Consider the following 17,627-nt stretch of genomic DNA (forward strand, 5'->3'; position numbering starts at 1 on the left):
GTCGGTTCTCAGCCTGTCGAAGTCCCTTCTGTCCCTACTACTGCCCAAGATGCTTCTGCAATTATGGATCCTGCTCCTCCTCCTCGCTACCCTCAAAGAATTCGTAAGTCCACATAGTTACCTGATTTTGTCTACTCCACTTATTCTGATTCTTTCTCTTCTTTTTTGACTTCTATTCACCAACTCTCTAAGCCCTCTTCCTATAAAGAGGCTATTCTTGACCCTCTTTGGCAGCAGGCAATGGCTGAAGAACTCTCTGCGTTGTACAAGACAGGTACTTGGGATATTGTTCCTCTTCCTGTGGGGAAGCGGGCTATTGGTTCCCGTTGGGTTTACAAGATCAAGACTAAGTCTGATGGGTTAGTAGAGCGGTACAAAGCTCGTTTGGTTGCTAAAGGCTTTGCTCAGGAGTATGAGATGGATTATGAGGAAACTTTCGCTCCAGTTTCCAAACATACCACTATTCATACTCTCATTGCTGTTGCGTCTGCTCGACAGTGGTCCATTTCTCAAATGGATGTTAAAAACGCCTTCTTGAACGGGACTCTTCAAGAATAAGTTTACATGGTTCCTCCACCAGGTGTTCCTCATAATTCAGGAGAAGTTTGCAGATTGAAGAATGCTCTTTATGGGCTTAAACAAGCTCCTTGAGCCTGGTTTGAAATTTTTTCCATCGTGATTACTTCTCTCGGCTTCCACCCCAGTGCTCATGATTCAGCTCTCTTTGTTAGGTGTACTTCTTCTGGCCGCACTTTACTCTCTTTATATGTTGATGATATGATTATCACCGGTGATGATGCGAATGGGATAACGGAATTGAAAACGCACTTGACTCGTGAATTTCTGATGAAAGATTTGGGTTCCCTACGGTACTTTTTAGGGATAGAAGTAGCTTACTCTCCTCATGGCTATCTTCTTTCTCAATCTAAGTGCATTGCTGATATTCTCGATCAGGCTCGTCTCTCTGATGCTCGCACTGTTGATACCCCTCTTGAGCTTAATGCCAGGTATTCTTCATCTGATGGTGTTGCCTTGTCAGATCCCTCTCTATATCGCACTCTGGTTGGTAGCTTAGTGTACCTTACTATCACCGGGCCAGACATCGCTTATGCATTTCACATTGTCAGTCAGTTTGTTGCATCTCCCACTACCGTTCTTTGGGCAGCTATGCTTCGTATTCTTCGATATCTTCGGGGAACTCAATTTCAGAGTCTGTTTTTTCCATCTACGTCTACTTTAGAGTTACGTGCCTACTCAGATGTAGATTGGGGTGGTGATTGTACTGATCGCAAATCTACCACTGGTTTTTGTATATTTTTGGGAGATCCTCTTATTTCTTGGAAGAGTAAAGAACAGACTGTTGTCTCTCGATCGTCTACAGAAGCAGAATATCGTGCCATGGCCTCCACTACCGCTGAAATTGTTTGGTTGCGTTGGTTACTTGCTGATATGGGTGTTATTCTCTCAGATCCCACTCCGATGCATTGTGACAATGTTAGTGCTATTAAGATTACTCGCAACTCCGTTTTTCATGAGCGCACGAAACATATTGAGATAGATTGTCATCTTACTCGTCACCACTATCAGAATGGGACCATCACTTTACCATTTGTCACTTCCGCTATGCAGATTGCCGACTTGTTTATGAAGGCTCATACTATTTCTCGTTTTCGTTTCTTAGTTAGCAAACTCTCGATGCTTCCCGCAAATACATCGTGAGTTTGAGGGGGGATGTTAATAATATAAGTTTTATTATTATGTAAGGGTAGTTTAGTCTTTTACCCTCTCATTATTTTGGCTATATATTTTGTTGCTCTTATACTCTTATTTTCATATCTTTTGACATAATGAAAATCTAGCCTCCATTTTGATTCTCTCTCAAATCTCCTTTGTCTATTTTGCAAAATTATCAGGCTGCATGGAAAAGAAGAAGAAAGAAAGAGAGAGAGAAAAATGGTGGCTACCACGGCTGATTCACGCATGGGGCTTTTTGCCTTATTTTGGGCCAAATTTTATTTTATTTTTTTTTTAAAAATACCTACCAATCTCGGCGTACACACATGGGCCCGCTAAGATTGGTATGACAAATTAGGCTTATTTTTGTATAGTGGAGTCAACACAATCCAATTCAAAGAATTTATCGGTTAACTTGCAGAATAAATTGATTGATTTGGTTAGTATTTTAAAAAAATATATATGTTATTATAAAATGAAAAGTCAGATTTGACTATTTCCCCCCCTAAATTTAGGGCTTTTATTTATTTTTGCTCATTATTTCAGCAAAAAAGAAGAAGAATTTGTAATATCAAAGAAATGAACCCAGATTTTTAAAAATGACAAAAAGTAAATAAATGAAATTCGAATGTATTTACTATCCAAATGGTAGTTTAATATACTTTTTTCTCAATAAAAGATTTATTGTGAAAATTAAAAAAATTCATGAGCATATATTTGAAAAAAAAAAATCAAAAGAAGTTTACTACATAATTATCAAACAAAATTGATCATAATGGTACAATTTTGTGGTAGTATAATTTTTTTTTTAAAAGAAGATAAACTGATTTTATCACTATAATATTAGATGGTGTTTGGAGAGCATGATAAAATTAGATTGTATTAAATAATTTTTATCATTTTGTTAAGTAATTAGAGAAACTATTGATATCAATTATAAATTCTTGTTGATAAATCTGAAATAATTTTATTTAATTCCAATATACGAAATTTTGCTTGTGTATACATTCAACTTTTTTTTTTCTCCATTTAACGTATTATTAACAAATAGTAAATTTACCTATTTTGTTTTTATTTTTTTTCCTTGTGTTAATTCAATCTAATCCCAATACTATTATCCATCATCACCAAACAAATGAAACTAATGTGGATAAAAAATGGGAAAATGTTAAAAGGTACTTGTGGTGCTTTACACTACACTAATACAAATATGGAATTGACATAATAATGTAATCTTATATTAATAGTATACAAGTGTCTTGATAGATGTTGCTATTGTTGAAGGTTGACTTGAGAGAATGATTGTTTTTTAGCTGAATATTCTTTAATAAGACGAAAGTTAGAATGGGTGGGGTTTCCATAATTTTATGCTAACACGGTCCAACCTTGTCAAGCGCCACGTGCCTTGCTTTGCTTGATGGCTAGTCCCTAGTGTGAGAGATTGATCATGAGACTGCTACCATTCATGCTCTTTTATTGAGTCTTTATGGGTCTCCAATTCTTGTTGGACTAAATTGATCATGTGTAATTCAATTGCATTTCCTTTGGTGATTTGCCCTTCTGTCCATGATTGCATCATGTTAGAATTACTTGAGATTTTGAGTAGTATTGTATTGAGTATTTGGGGTTCTCACAAGCACAATATGTTTGTATTTGAAGATATAATTCACCTACTATGTACATTTATACTGATCCTCTTGTTGAGGTTGCTATAATTCTTTCAATTTTCAAAGTAAACAGTGTTTGTTTCAAGTCTTTGTTTGGTGACACCTCAGTGTTTCAAGTGGAATGAATGGCTATTATGGGGTATTTGGTATGAGGTTTGAGTTTGTGGGAGTAGAGTTAGAGGGAGTTTAGATTAAGAGAATATGAAACTCAAATGTTTAAAGGTGTTAAGATTATCCTCAAATCAAGCTAAAAAATGAGACCCACTTGAAAACGCAAATCCTCAAACCATCAAAAATAAATTTACCAAACATGAATTAGATTTGACATTCTCATTCCCACCCAGCCAAACCTCTATACCAAACACCCCCTTAGGGTATTGTTTGGCCTTATCAGATTACTTAATGCATTGTGTGTTGTTAATACCATCAATTCGAAAACTTTATAGTAAGATGATATTGAGGGTGTTTTCGTTAAGGATATTATAGCATTGTTACCTTAATAGAATGAGGTAATTCGTGCTTCCAGCTAACTATGACATTATTTGAATTATGAGGGGTGATATTTTTTTTTTTCTAATTTTATTTGTTATATTATTGTTGCTGGTTATACTTTTCAAATAAAGCTCAATTTTTTTTTATGAAAAAAGTAACAAGTAAATAGAAATATATTGATGTGCTATAATGAAAATATTTGTTACATTTGGAAACAATGAGAATTGAAGGGAAAAAAGATCAATTGTGAGAATAAAGTGTGATTTTTTTACACGAACACAATAAAAAATAACAAAAAATAAATATGTTTCGGTGGCACTTAATATTCGTATAAATTTAAGTTGATATATACAACACAAATAATAAGTAAATAGATTTTGGATCAACCATCTGATTGTGTGCAATGGTTTAAGTAAATTGCTCATATTGTATCAACATATATCATACATATTGTACATTTAGTAACATTTTAATATTGTATAGGTAATTTTAGTTTATAATAATATGTTAATTTTAATTACTGCATAATAATTACGTTAATTTTGAATAATGTAATCAAATATGTATAATATATTTATTGAAAAAGTAAGTTATGTCATGTCTCATTGCCCCTTAGTCATGTTGTATGAATATAGAGTTTTTACATTTTATTAATTGTGTTATGTTTGAGTTAACTGTATCATAACTATGTTTATTCAAACACAATACAATAATATCCCTTTAAAAAAAACACAATACAAAATACAAATTGTCACCCATGTGAGAGGGGAAAGATGTGTAAATAAAAAAAAAGATCAGAAATCTCATTAGTCTTAATTTTTAGATTCTTTTCATTGGTGAATGATTTCGAATCTTTTTATAGATTATTTAAATTAATATATGTATACATATTTTTACCCACAAAAAAAAGTACTAATAAATAAAATAGTAGTTTCATAAATAGAAAATAATCTATCATCTCAATATTCTCCATCATTTATCCTAAACAATTTGAAGAATTACTATCTCTCCCTCATTCTTAATCTCCCTTCATCCTATGAAAATTGAAATATGTAACTTTATGATAACAGCCTTTTCCCAATAAGTAATACATTATGAAATCTTCCCATTATGATCATAGAGTACGAATTTAAGTAACTACACGAGCATAGATAGAGTGTATTGAAAAATCAAAACACTGCAACCAAATTATATATGTGTACGTGTATAATACATATACTAATAGGTACTGCAAATACTACTATGTCAACATTGCATGAGCTTGACACTTAATAATGATGATCACAAGCATGATCAATTTTCTTGAATACAGGAAAGGCGCACTCTTTGAGAGCATCATCTAATATAATTCAATCATGAGAAATTTGGCCGTACAATTATGGTCTCGTTGTTAGATAATTGCTCTCTTCGAGACAGAGCTAATCTCCAAACTTGCTCAAGGCAATTTTCATTCACAGCATAAGCTAAAAATAGAGTCATCCAAGAAAGGTTATAAAATCTCATTACAATTCTCAATAACAAATTCGGTTACTCCTACTCAGCTTACTTTCTCTCCCTTCATCGAGCCCATAGCAGAACAAAGTCTCTCAACCAGCTTGGCTTGATCCTTTTCCTTTTGCAGCTTGTTTCCTCCTTTTCAGCTCGGTCGATCTCACTGTTCACCTTCTCTTTCGAGCCTTCTGTGATGTGTTGAGCCGATGCTTCTTCCCATTCTTTTACTTGCTGTATAATGGCTTCTGGGTCCAATTGTATTGGGCTGATTGTTTGTGGGCTGCCAACTTGGGCTTTGCTATCACTGCTTCCCTCTCCGAATACGACCTTGTCCTCAAGGTCGACAAGATTGTACATCCGTATGAAAGCGTCAAAGTCTTCCCATGTTGCATCTTCAGGAGAACTGAGAGTCCATTGAACGAGTACTTGACGAGTCGTACCAGTAGCTGTTTGATGAATTCTGGTAGCGAGAATGGCTAGCGGCGTCAGAATCGGTTTGTTAGCCAGGCTGAACTCAGGCAACGGATAGCACGGTAACTGTTGTGGTCCCCGAAATGGTTTGAGCAGTGATACGTGAAAGGTGGGATGGATGCGGCTGCCTTGGGGAAGTTTCAACGTATATGCGACGGGGCCGGCATGTCCAATAACTTCAAACGGGCCAAAATATCGACGACTAAGCTTGAAGTTGTTGCGGTGTGCTACTGTGGATTGCCGGTAAGGTTGGAGTTTAACCAAGACCAATTCGCCAATCTGGAAGGAGATATCTTTGCGCTTTTTGTTAGCCTGTTGGCGCATTCTGTTTTGAGCCCTGAGCAAGTTGTCTTTGAGATGCTGTAAGATGTCGTCCCTTGTCAGCAAGTCTTCCTCTACCGCCTGAACAGTTGTGGAACCTCTGATATACGTCGGAATGGATGGAGGTGTTCGGCCATATACCGCCTGAAAGGGAGTCATTGCAATAGCGGAGTGGTGGCTCGTGTTATAATGATACTCTGCCCAACACAAAAACTTGCTCCATTGTTTGGGATTCTCAGCAGTGAAGGCTCGAAGATATTGCTCCAAATAGCGGTTCGTAACTTCCGTTTGACCATCCGTTTGGGGGTGGTAAGCTGAGCTCATTTTTAACTTAGTGCCCATAAGCTCAAATAACTTCTTCCAAAATGCACTAGTAAACACCGGATCTCTGTCACTCACTATAGTTCGCGGCAACCCATGGAGCTTAATGACCATATTGCTGAATAAATCTGCCATTTTTGTGGCTGAGTATTGACGGGGCAGGGCACCAAAGTGTGCATATTTCGTGAAACGATCAATCACTACCAAGATGTTTGTGACGCCATTAGAGGTAGGGAGGCCTACAATGAAATCCATAGCTAAGTCCTCCCAAACTCTCTCCGGAATTTCCAGCGGTTGAAGAAGACCATATGGTACAAAAGTTGAATGTTTCACCGTTTGGCAAATAGTGCAAGTTGCCACAAATTGCTTAACATCAGATCGCATCCCATGCCAAAAGAAATTTGCTCCTAAGCGCAAGAAGGTGCGCTCAATGCCCGCATGGCCTCCCATTGGTGTAGCGTGGAACTCGTGAAGCAGTTTCTGTTTCAGATTAGAGTGGGCACTAATAAAAAGTTTCTGGCAGTAGTACATGAGGCCATCTCTCTGAGAATACACAGTGGCGTCGAGCTGTCCCTGCTGCAATTGAGTGTGAAGAAGCCTCAAATCTGGGCAAGTAATGTTCTCTTGCCGTAATTCCTCTAGAAAATCATAACAACCAGCACTATGACCAATCAACAATGATGAAGAGGGTGGCTCAAACTTTCGGGAAAAGGCATCAGCCGCAGAATTTAATGTACCCGCTTTGTATTCAATGGTAAAATGAAAACCCAGCAGCTTACGAATGAACTGTTGTTGTTCCGGTGTTTGAATTACTTGTGTTAAGAGCTCCCGTAAACTTCTGTGATCTGTCCTGATAATGAAATGGCGGCCTAACAAATACTGTCGCCATTTGTTTACTGCTTCATCTATCGCACGCATCTCCCTTAGATAAGCCGACAAACCCATGAAACGGGGTCCCAATTTCTTGCTGAAATAAGCCAATGGGTGGCCGTCCTGCATTAAAACAGCTCCAATGCCGACGTTAGATGCATCTGTTTCAACTATAAAATCTTTAGAAAAATCGGGCAACTTGAGTACGGGTGTCTCGGTCATTGCTTTCTTGAGATGAGCAAAGGCAGTAGCAGCTTCGGCAGTCCACCTAAAATTGTCTCGCTTCAGTAAGTCAGTCAGAGGAGATGCTATTGTTGCATAATGAGATACAAAGCGGCGGTAATATCCTGTAAGACCCAAGAATCCACGTAGTTGTTTCAGAGAGGTAGGCACGGGCCATTCGTTCATGGCTGTAGTCTTTGATGGATCAGCCTGTACACCGTTTGAAGACACCAGGTGGCCCAAATATTCGACTCTTTGCTGGAAGAAGTTGCATTTACTGGCTTTAGCGAAAAATTTAGTATCCTGGAGCACTCGGAGGACTATGGCCAGATGTTGAGCGTGGTCGGCCTCATTGCTGCTGTACACAAGAATATCATAAAAAAAAACAGTAACAAAATGTCGAAGATAGGGTCTGAAAACCTGGTTCATCGCTGCTTGGAATGTCGACGGGGCATTGGTTAGCCCAAAAGGCATCACAACAAATTCGTAATGGCCTTGGTGCGTCTTGAAAGCTGTCTTGTGAATGTCCCTGCGATCCATTCGTATTTGATGATAGCCAGCCCTTAGATCTAACTTGGAGAAGACAGTAGCACCACCCAGTTCGTCGAGTAGTTCGTCGATCGTGGGAATGGGGAAACGGTCTTTAATGGTGAGACCATTCAGCGCTCTATAATCCACGCAAAATCGCCATGACCCGTCTTTCTTTTTTACTAAGAGCACAGGTGACGAATAGGGGCTAGTACTTGGGCGAATAAAGCCAACGTCCTGCATCTCTTGCACCAGTTTTTCAATAACGTCCTTTTGAAAATAGGGGTACCGGTACGGTCTCACGTTGACAGGTGCCGAGCCTGGCTGGAGAAAAATGCGGTGATCCACCGAACGAAAAGGAGGCAGCTGATTCGGTGTAGCAAAAACTGATGCAAACTGAGACAATAATCCCCGACCCTGTGGCGGAAAATGGGCTTCCAGAGCTGCCAGATCAGTAGTGTCATTCTCCTTAGTGTCCTCCGCTGTTTCGAGTCTAAATAAACCCCGAACTTCTCCTTCGCGCAGTAAGGTAGTGAGCTGTGTATAAGTGAGATGGTTCCCAGAAATTTGAGTGGAACCCGATAGCTTAATAACGTTTCCCTGCCAGGTAAATTCCATGGTTAACGCCTTGTGGTCGTGAATGCACGGTCCCAAAGTTTGAAGCCATTGCATACCCAAAACGACGTCCAAGCCACAGATCGGAAGAACATACAGATCTACTATGAAACGGTGCCCTTGTAACCACAACTCGACCTCCTTGCACAGTTTGTAACACAGCAAAAAATTTCCATTACCCATGTATACTTTGAAACGTTTCGTCTCCTCCCAAGGCAAATTGAGCTGAGTAGCCAATGATTCTTGAATAAAATTATTATTGCTACCGGTGTCGACCAATACTTCGAGTGATTCATTGCCATGTTTCGCCGTTATGCGAAAAATTCTCGGGTTCAATGAGTTAGAGAGCGAATTGAGACTTACTTCTTCTTCCGGACTGTCAAATTCGTGTTCCTCCTCTTCAGCCCCCATGGATGCATCTTCCTCATCATGAACGCACATAATCAACATTTTATTCTTGCATTTATGACCATAATGAAATTTCTCTTCGCATGTATAGCATAATCCTTTCTCCCGACGTTCCTTCATTTCACTAGGGGATAATTTTTTTATTGGCAGAGAGATTGTATTGGGTGGTTTACCCAATGGTTGGAGTGGAGGCGATGGGAGACCCGTGCTCGGCTTGTATGTGGTAGGAGAAGTTGACTGTGAAATGGGCTGTGTGTAACTTGGTTTCGAGATCCACCCGGTTCTATTATCGTCCCTTTGTCGTGCGAACAGGTCTTCATTGCGATCCTCGAATAATTGGGCTTTGGCCATAGCATCGGCCAAGTTCGCAGGAGGCGCCATCAATAACTCACGTCGGATGTCTAACTTCAGTCCCCAAATGAAGAAGTTCAGGAACATGGAGTCTGCCACTCCCGTGATGCGAGGCATAAGCAGTTCAAATTCTTCTCTGTACTCCGAGACCTTCCCCGTCTGTGTGAGTTTCGAAATACGACCCAATGGATCGTCGTAAATGGAAGTACCAAAGCGAAGCTGTAATTCCCGTAAGAACGATTCCCAATCAAAAATCGATCCACCTTTTTCCATCCATTGAAACCAGCTTGATGGAGGTCCGTCTAAGTGAAACAGAACAACCGCCAATCGTATGCCATAATCCACTTGGTGAAGATCAAAAAACTTATTGATCTTATAAATCCAGTCGTCCACATTCTGTCCATCAAAGCGAGGCACCTTAACTCGCAAGGTTTTGAGTATTGAGTTGATGTCTCGGCAATCTGTTTCAGTATCGGAACGTCGGCTCCGTTCCCGAACTGAGTCTCTGCTCCCACTAGCTTCACCCACTTGGTTCATCGGCGATGGCTGAGAATTCTGGTTGAAGCGTTCGTCAATCATCATCTTGATAGTCTCCATCTGGGATTCCGATCGCTGTTCCCACTTGAGGTCCAACGCCTGTAACAATGCGGCAATCTCCTCGTTCTTCATTCTGGAAAAAAAGAGGGTCAATGAAAGCACCAATGTTAGATAATTGCTCTCTTCGAGACAGAGCTAATCTCCAAACTTGCTCAAGGCAATTTTCATTCACAGCATAAGCTAAAAATAGAGTCATCCAAGAAAGCTTATAAAATCTCATTACAATTCTCAATAACAAATTCGGTTACTCCTACTCAGCTTACTTTCTCTCCCTTCATCGAGCCCATAGCAGAACAAAGTCTCTCAACCAGCTTGGCTTGATCCTTTTCCTTTTGCAGCTTGTTTCCTCCTTTTCAGCTCGGTCGATCTCACTGTTCACCTTCTCTTTCGAGCTTTCTGTGATGTGTTGAGCCGATGCTTCTTCCCATTCTTTTACTTGCTGTATAATGGCTTCTGGGTCCAATTGTATTGGGCTGATTGTTTGTGGGCTGCCAACTTGGGCTTTGCTATCACTCGTGCCCTGCCATTAGCATTAAGCTTCCCAATATATTATAAAACAGTGACCTTTGCTCATCTTCTCCAATGTCTTCTCCTACGTTCCATTTATGGCTGGCTTTCTTTCTATACTTTTCTTTTTCATAAGCACAAACAAAAGCAATGAATTCCAATTCCAATAGAAACAACAGCATTGTTCCCCACATACAAAATAACTCCAAAAATATGGTCTCATTCTTAGACCCTTTACTATCAAATACAAGCCTTTACAAAAGAGGAATATAGTCATTTTTCTTCTTCTTCTTGGATACTTGAAACACTCGGCGCTGAATAATAACGTTATACATTAAGTGTAGAAAAAAATGCATACCACATAGGAAAAGCATAGCTCAAGCCAACCTATTGTGGTTTAGAGATGAAAATGCCATCCTCTTACAGAATCTTATAGCCCGCATACGTCATATAATTTTTCAGAACATTTAACAACTTCTAAGGAGCCAAAAGAAATATTCTCTAAATTTCACATAGGAGTTAGTGGCAAATATGAATGGAATTCAATTTCAAATTTACTATGGGTCCGTTTGGTAAAATTTTTGTTTTAAAATTTTTTAAACACAAAAATATAAATATTATTTTATTTTTAAAAAATAAAAATATGTTTGGTAACTATTTATGTTTTTTGTTTTTAAAAACAAAAAATAATAAACGTGTTTGATAACTTTTATTTTTATTTTTTGTTTAATAAAGTGATGTGTTAATTTGAAGAAAAAACGGAAAAAAATGAAAACTGCTTAAAAAAAATTTGAAAGTGAAAAATTTCTATTTTCAAAATTTAATAAATTTTATTTAAAATTTAAAAAAATAAAAATAGAGTTACCAAACGCTATTTTATGTTTAATTGTCAAATTTTTAATTAAATAAATAAAAAACTGTTTTTTTAATGGTTAAACAACACCTATGTAATTTTAGTTTTTCATTTTCTCTTATAGTTATAAAGAGTCCAATTTTATTTATGCTCTGTATTTTACTTTACCAGAATAAATATGTAAGTGAAGAGGGTAATTAAGGAACATGCAATGCAATATATTTTCTATATGATTTTCTATCCAAACAAAAAAAATGACTTCTTATTGTCATAGAATTTGTATTTTCATTTCAACAAACCAACCATCAAAGTAGTTCACATGTAAAGATCCAAAGAGATGTAACAAGTACAAGGCATGCATAGCTTTGGCCACTTTCAACAACTTTTCCCCTACTCGACGTGATATTAGATTTTTTTTTCCTTTTGGGATAGTCCCATATAACAATGTCCTATACATATCAATGTCACGTACTCTCATGTCCTAGCAGATAAAAACCACAAGTAGCTAAGAATAATCAATAAAGTACATGCAGACATGTTAAAAGATAAGATTATCAATGGAATACTTAACTAAAAAGTGAAAAAGGTATAAATGAAAGAAAAAAAAATCTTGGGATGCTTTTTTTTCTTTTTCTTTTTTTTTTTGGGAGATGTTAGGACATTAATTAGAACTATCACGTTACAAAGAGAGATCAGCTTGAGCAAAAATGGACCACCTCGCAGACTCACAATATGTACATGTATGCGAACACTCTACTCTGCCTTGACAAAATGAGCAGTTAGAAGCTTTGAGACTGAGAAGCCATTGAACGAGTCAACATCAAAGAGTTCTTTTAACTTGTCATCCCATAAAATTCTTCTCTTATCAGACGGATCCTTTACAAAACAAGCATAAAACACAACATGATATGAGACAAGGTACAGAGACACAAAATTGACATGGTAAGTGAACTAAAAATAAGTAAAAGAAAAGCAAGACTCAATGTGCAAACAGATCGTGTTTACAATTCCGACCCAAAAAAAATTAAAGACAGGGAATATATTTTCTAATCTCATCTATACAGATGCACATTTAGGAAACGTTTCTGCGAAGTACACAATTATTAAAACAGGAAGTTATGACTCAACTTCCTTATTGCATCACTTGTCATTCCCCTTCAAATCCTTTCATTTTACAGTTCTTTTCATGGCAGAATAGTAAAGATGCCCCAAATACCTTCAATCAGCTTTGTTAAGATTTAGCCAAGCCTGTCTTTGCTTAATTATGTGAGTTCTTGGCCTTACCTAAATTATAACTCTCATATCACTAAAGCTTACCATTGACAAATCAGCCTCTCAGTGTAGCATATTTTAATTTTGTTGGTGCTACACCTTAAAATTCTCCAATTTAAGAAGACCAGAACCTCCTTTCTTTGGCTGTTTTTCTTTTTGCTCGTGTTCATCTAAATCTAAAAGAAGAAAAGTTGCTAACTGTTACTGAAACATCATCAAGGGCCCTCATTCATATCTTGATTACTTGTTTAAATAAGTTAAGACATAGCCAAATTTACAGATGCACACTAACATCAGTATCCAATATTTTTCTTTGACACTGGCCCCCTCTTGTCAAACACTACAATCTTTGAGACGCAGCAAACTTGAGTAATATTGTTAAATATGTCCCCATGAGAGAACAGAACACGGACTTGACCACTTAACCTACCCATGAACCATAGAACTGACCAGTTAACACCTACTGTCCAATTTGGTAAACACAGATATCGAATTACTTATCTTACCCTCTTCTTGCTCTTCTTTAGACTGCTTCTCCCTTTGTGAAGAGTCTCCTGGAGATGCTACACATCAAACAATGTAAATGAATCAAACTACCAAAAGTTTCAAGAACCCGCAAAATGAAAAGTAAAAATAAAAAGAAGATACCCGCAGAAATATAAATTAATGACATACAACAAGAAAAACAGACATGTGGTGACATTACCATCCAATTTGATTGCTTTAAACTTTAAGCTACTAATTACCTTCTTGATCCTGTCTAGACTGATTCTCCCTTTGTGAAGAGTCTGCTGGAGCTTCTACATATCAAATAACGTAATTACTTCAAACTACCAGACAGCTTCAAACATGCACACACACCACAAACAAAAGAATAATGATATAAAAAGATTGATGTCCTAAAATATGAACCTATATCGTGTGCCTAATATGGCCAATGTACAATTGAAATTACACCATGGAAGATTGATCTGAAATACACCTTGACAAACAAAACCTAATAAAATTCAGTAAAATAAAGGACACTCCCAAACATGTCCGTGGGGCCACATCAGATGCAACAATAAAAGGGTAAAATGCACATTGTCAAGTGTAAGATGTACTTTGATCCATTAACATTAAAAATAAGCAAATGACTTAGTGTCCTTCCCAATTTGTCACAAATGAAATGAGAAATGTGATGCATGTCAGTTGGACATATAGATATATATGTATGTATATATGATAAGATACATTAACGAAAACTTGAAGCACAGCTCTCACACAATTTACCCACCTAATTACTAGATCTAGCCTCAAGTGGTAATACATTCCTTTTTACGAGATACCAAAATATAAGAGATGCCAAAGCTTGTAAAAAAATATACCATCCTCCATCTTTAATGGCCATATGTGCGCTGATAGGGCTTTATTCATTTGAAACATGTTGATTATATCAACATGAAAAAGGGAATGCAATGACTCATCGCATATTATGTTTTGCTTGTTCTTTGGATCCTGTAGATTGTTCTCCCTGATATAGCACCAAAGTCTCTTGACAACCTGAACACAACAGAGGAGAAGAAACAATGGGGAAATATATTCAAAACCATATGTTAAATAACTTCCTCCGATTCTAATCAAGAAGAAATAACAAATGCAAAAGGAAATATTATACACCAATCAAACTACCTCTGTTCTTGCCAATTTAGACTCTCCAATGAACGATTGAAGCTGTGGAGAAAGGCTACACACTTTGGTAAAACCCCCTGCTTTCTTTTTAACACCTTTATCCACTTTAGCAGATTTACTTCATGAGGTACCAAAATTATGAAACAAAACAAAAAGGGAATATAAGCTAGACTAAAAAGATCCTTCCTTCCGTAAATAAACTTAATAAGTTGGGGGATTTGGGGTGGGGACTTACCCTCTTTTCCTTTTTTGTGGTTTACTATCTTTTACTTCCTCTTCCTGTTCCACTTCTTCTTCTACCTCTGTCTTACTGGATTCTACTTCAGACTCACAATCATCAGTTGCATCAGCTGTTTCCTTTTGTTTCGCATTTCCTGAGTTTTCATCGTTTTACGAAGTTAAAATTCCATTCAATAGGCATGTTAAGGATGAATTACTAAAGATAGACAGTAAGGATCATTATAATATACCGTTAAATAAAATAAAGCGAGATGAAATGTGGAAGCTTGTTGTTGCAGTTAAGTTGAAAGTGGAGAAATATAAAAACTGCAACTACAATATCAGTATCATAGTACATTTCAAAAGGTAAAATATCCTAAGAATTCTCAAAAAGAAAAGATGAATGAGAAACTGAATGATACTATCTATAACACAGTTACAAGATCTGATATTTTCTCTATCTTGTATTGCAGCATAAGCTATATAACAATTATTTTAAACGCTTCTTACAGCTATTGAAAATTAGAATTTGATCCTCCTTGCCATGTGGTAATTCCTAATGAAACTTCCTGCTTCTGAGAGCATGAAATTCTCTACAGATCTCTACACTGTTAGCTTAAAGACCTTCTCTGGTCCCCTAATGAAACTTTCTACGATATATATATTTTCTGGATATACCTAATGACTAACTTTAGGGAATCTCGCAATATCTCTTATGATGAGATGCCACCTAGTTCTCTCCCTATTATACATTAACCTGAACTAACTAAAATCAATTTCTGTCTAGAAAGGGTTCGAGTATAGAGGCAATCAATCTAAGCATGGTAACAGGCAAAATTTTAAAATGATTAAAAACCATGCGGCTATTTTAAGCATTCACCAAATTACAAGAGATGCAGATGTAGTAGGTAAATTCATGTTTAATTACATAATTTACATCTAATTACATTTATGGTGCTTTTAAAAATTGTTGTTACTTTGCTCAAAAAAAAATTGTTGTTACTGAAATATGTATATCATATCACCATAGATGACAAAGAAACGAAGTATACGAGATCACAAATGTAGATTGATTGCGGCTAAATATTAATTGAGATAGACATCAAGAGAAAAACCCAGCCAAAAACTCCACTAGTGAAAAAGAAAAAAATAAATAAAAATCACAGCACTACAAATATAAATGCAAAGAAACCCACAAGAACCTCGACATGTAGGATAGTAAACAAGCCTAATATTATGAACAAACACAATCAGGCCACACAATCAGTCGTAATAATAAAGATGAAAAGAAACATAATCATGTAAGTACCATCTTCTGTGCTTAATGGCCAGATATGCTTGGACAGAACTTTATTCATTTGAAACATATTAATTGTTTTAACACGGAAAATGGCACGCATTGGCTCATCGCAAATAATATTTCTCTTATTCTTAGGATCCTGCAGATTATTTTCCCGGATATGGCACCATACTTTCTTCACAACCTAGAGACAAAACACAACAGAAGCACGTCTAAAAATATGGTTCCAGACAAATAAAAAGCATTCAAGTAAAATAAAGGAAAAACAAATTCAAATTTTCGAAAATAAAACCTCTGGCCTGGACATTTCTGGCTCTCCAACAACTTCTTGAAGCTGTGGAGAAAGGCTACATAATTTGTTAAAGCCACCTCTTTTTTTAACTTTCTCCTCCTTGTTTGACCTGGATGTAAATTGACAACGTAAAGTGTAAACAGAAGAAACTTACATCATGGCATAAGGAAATATATGAAAAACAACTTAGTGATATAGCATGCAAGTCTTAGACATCAATCCATTGTTGAACTAGAAACTTTCATAACTACACTTTACCGAAAGAAATAATGATAATAATAAGAATATATGTCATTCCCGTGAACGATTGACAGCTGATATATCCAACAGAATAAAAAAAGAAAAAAAATTATACATATTTTTTTTTTTAACAATAATCCAATCCCGAATAGAAGAGCTCAAATTCACATAAATGTAGTTCTAAATCATCAAAAATAAATTACTTAGAACAATTTACATGGTAAAAAGAAGTGTAATTCAAACATGACCGTTGTCGATATATAAAAATTTCTAAAGCTAAATAAGCTAAGATAATTTTCTTTTCTTATTAAAAGAAGCGAATAGTCCACTAAAATAACCAACATTTTTTGTAACACAATAATCCAGGTTGATATCAATTAAAGCAATATTTTTTTTTCCCATTTGTTAAAATGAGATGCAAAAATCTATCTGGGTCCCAATAAAAAATAAAGCTTGAATACTTGGTTTCCAGGTAAACACAGAACAACTATTTGGTTTCTATTCCTCACAAGCAACCTCATTAACAACCCTTAACAAATGTAGTTGAAGAATGCTTACCCTCCTTTTCTGCTACCTTTCCCCTGACTTTCATCCTCGTTTTCTTCCTCCTCGGTTTCGGCTTCGCCTTCTTCCTCTTGTTCTACTTCAGCAACCTCTGCTCCTTTATCCCCTTCCTGGTCTTGAGGTTTGGCCAGGTTGGATTGCAGGTAAATGTCGATTTGTTCTCGGATAAAGGCTTTTCGGTCTGATAAATCGAGCCCAAAATCGGTTTCTAGCTGGCGGCGGACACTGCTGGGCGTAGTGGTATCAAGGTCCGAATTGCATAGAATCTCACGGAGCCGGGTCACGAGTTCGTCGTCCAAAACCATTGGGTTAGGGCAAAAATTCTCCTAGATTTCTGTCGGATTAAAAGTATGTTTCAATTTTCCGGGAAAATGAGGGAAACTACTGTTTTTTTTACTTGTTTTTCGTTTTCGAAAAAAAATGGCGTCTCATGCAAGAGAATGAATGAAACATATTGACATAGGAAAAGGAGAAAAGACAGGGAGTGAACGGAGGGGAGAGTCGCGCAGCTAAAGAGCGCGGATTGGATGTGAGGGGGTATTTTTGTAATTCCAATAGGATTCAAGGCTTTAGCTTTAGCTTTAGCCTTTAGGTGTTGTTCTGGTATTTACAAATGTGTGT

At 36.9% G+C, this 17,627-nt stretch overlaps 2 protein-coding genes across 8 annotated transcripts; one reads left to right on the forward strand and one right to left on the reverse strand.

Annotated features, from left to right (window-relative positions):
- The first annotated feature begins 777 nt into the window (after positions 1–777).
- Positions 778–1,973, forward strand: LOC133822113 (uncharacterized mitochondrial protein AtMg00810-like). The gene is made up of 2 exons (XM_062254343.1): positions 778–1,422; positions 1,914–1,973. The coding sequence occupies exons 1-2, from the start codon at positions 778–780 to the stop codon at positions 1,971–1,973; spliced, it is 705 nt and encodes a 234-aa protein (XP_062110327.1).
- A 9,839-nt stretch (positions 1,974–11,812) lies between these two features.
- On the reverse strand, positions 11,813–17,584 carry LOC133797978 (upstream activation factor subunit spp27-like). 7 transcript variants are annotated; one of them, XM_062236142.1, is made up of 10 exons: positions 17,001–17,581; positions 16,203–16,311; positions 15,920–16,094; positions 14,627–14,765; positions 14,392–14,509; positions 14,088–14,262; positions 13,467–13,520; positions 13,227–13,283; positions 12,766–12,896; positions 11,813–12,324 (listed from the first exon to the last, which is right to left on the reverse strand). In XM_062236142.1, the coding sequence occupies exons 1-9, from the start codon at positions 17,309–17,311 to the stop codon at positions 12,814–12,816; spliced, it is 1,221 nt and encodes a 406-aa protein (XP_062092126.1). In that variant the 5' UTR covers positions 17,312–17,581; the 3' UTR covers positions 11,813–12,324; positions 12,766–12,813. The 7 variants fall into 7 exon arrangements, 5 of the variants coding, with proteins under 5 accessions (XP_062092126.1, XP_062092149.1, XP_062092142.1 ...); XR_009875758.1 differs by lacking the exon at positions 12,766–12,896 and having other exon boundaries at positions 13,467–13,561; positions 17,001–17,579; XM_062236165.1 differs by lacking the exon at positions 12,766–12,896 and having other exon boundaries at positions 13,467–13,517; positions 17,001–17,580.
- Between the last annotated feature and the right edge of the window lie 43 nt (positions 17,585–17,627).

This window comes from Humulus lupulus, chromosome 1 (assembly GCF_963169125.1).
Source record: "Humulus lupulus chromosome 1, drHumLupu1.1, whole genome shotgun sequence".
Classification (NCBI taxonomy): domain Eukaryota; kingdom Viridiplantae; phylum Streptophyta; class Magnoliopsida; order Rosales; family Cannabaceae; genus Humulus; species Humulus lupulus.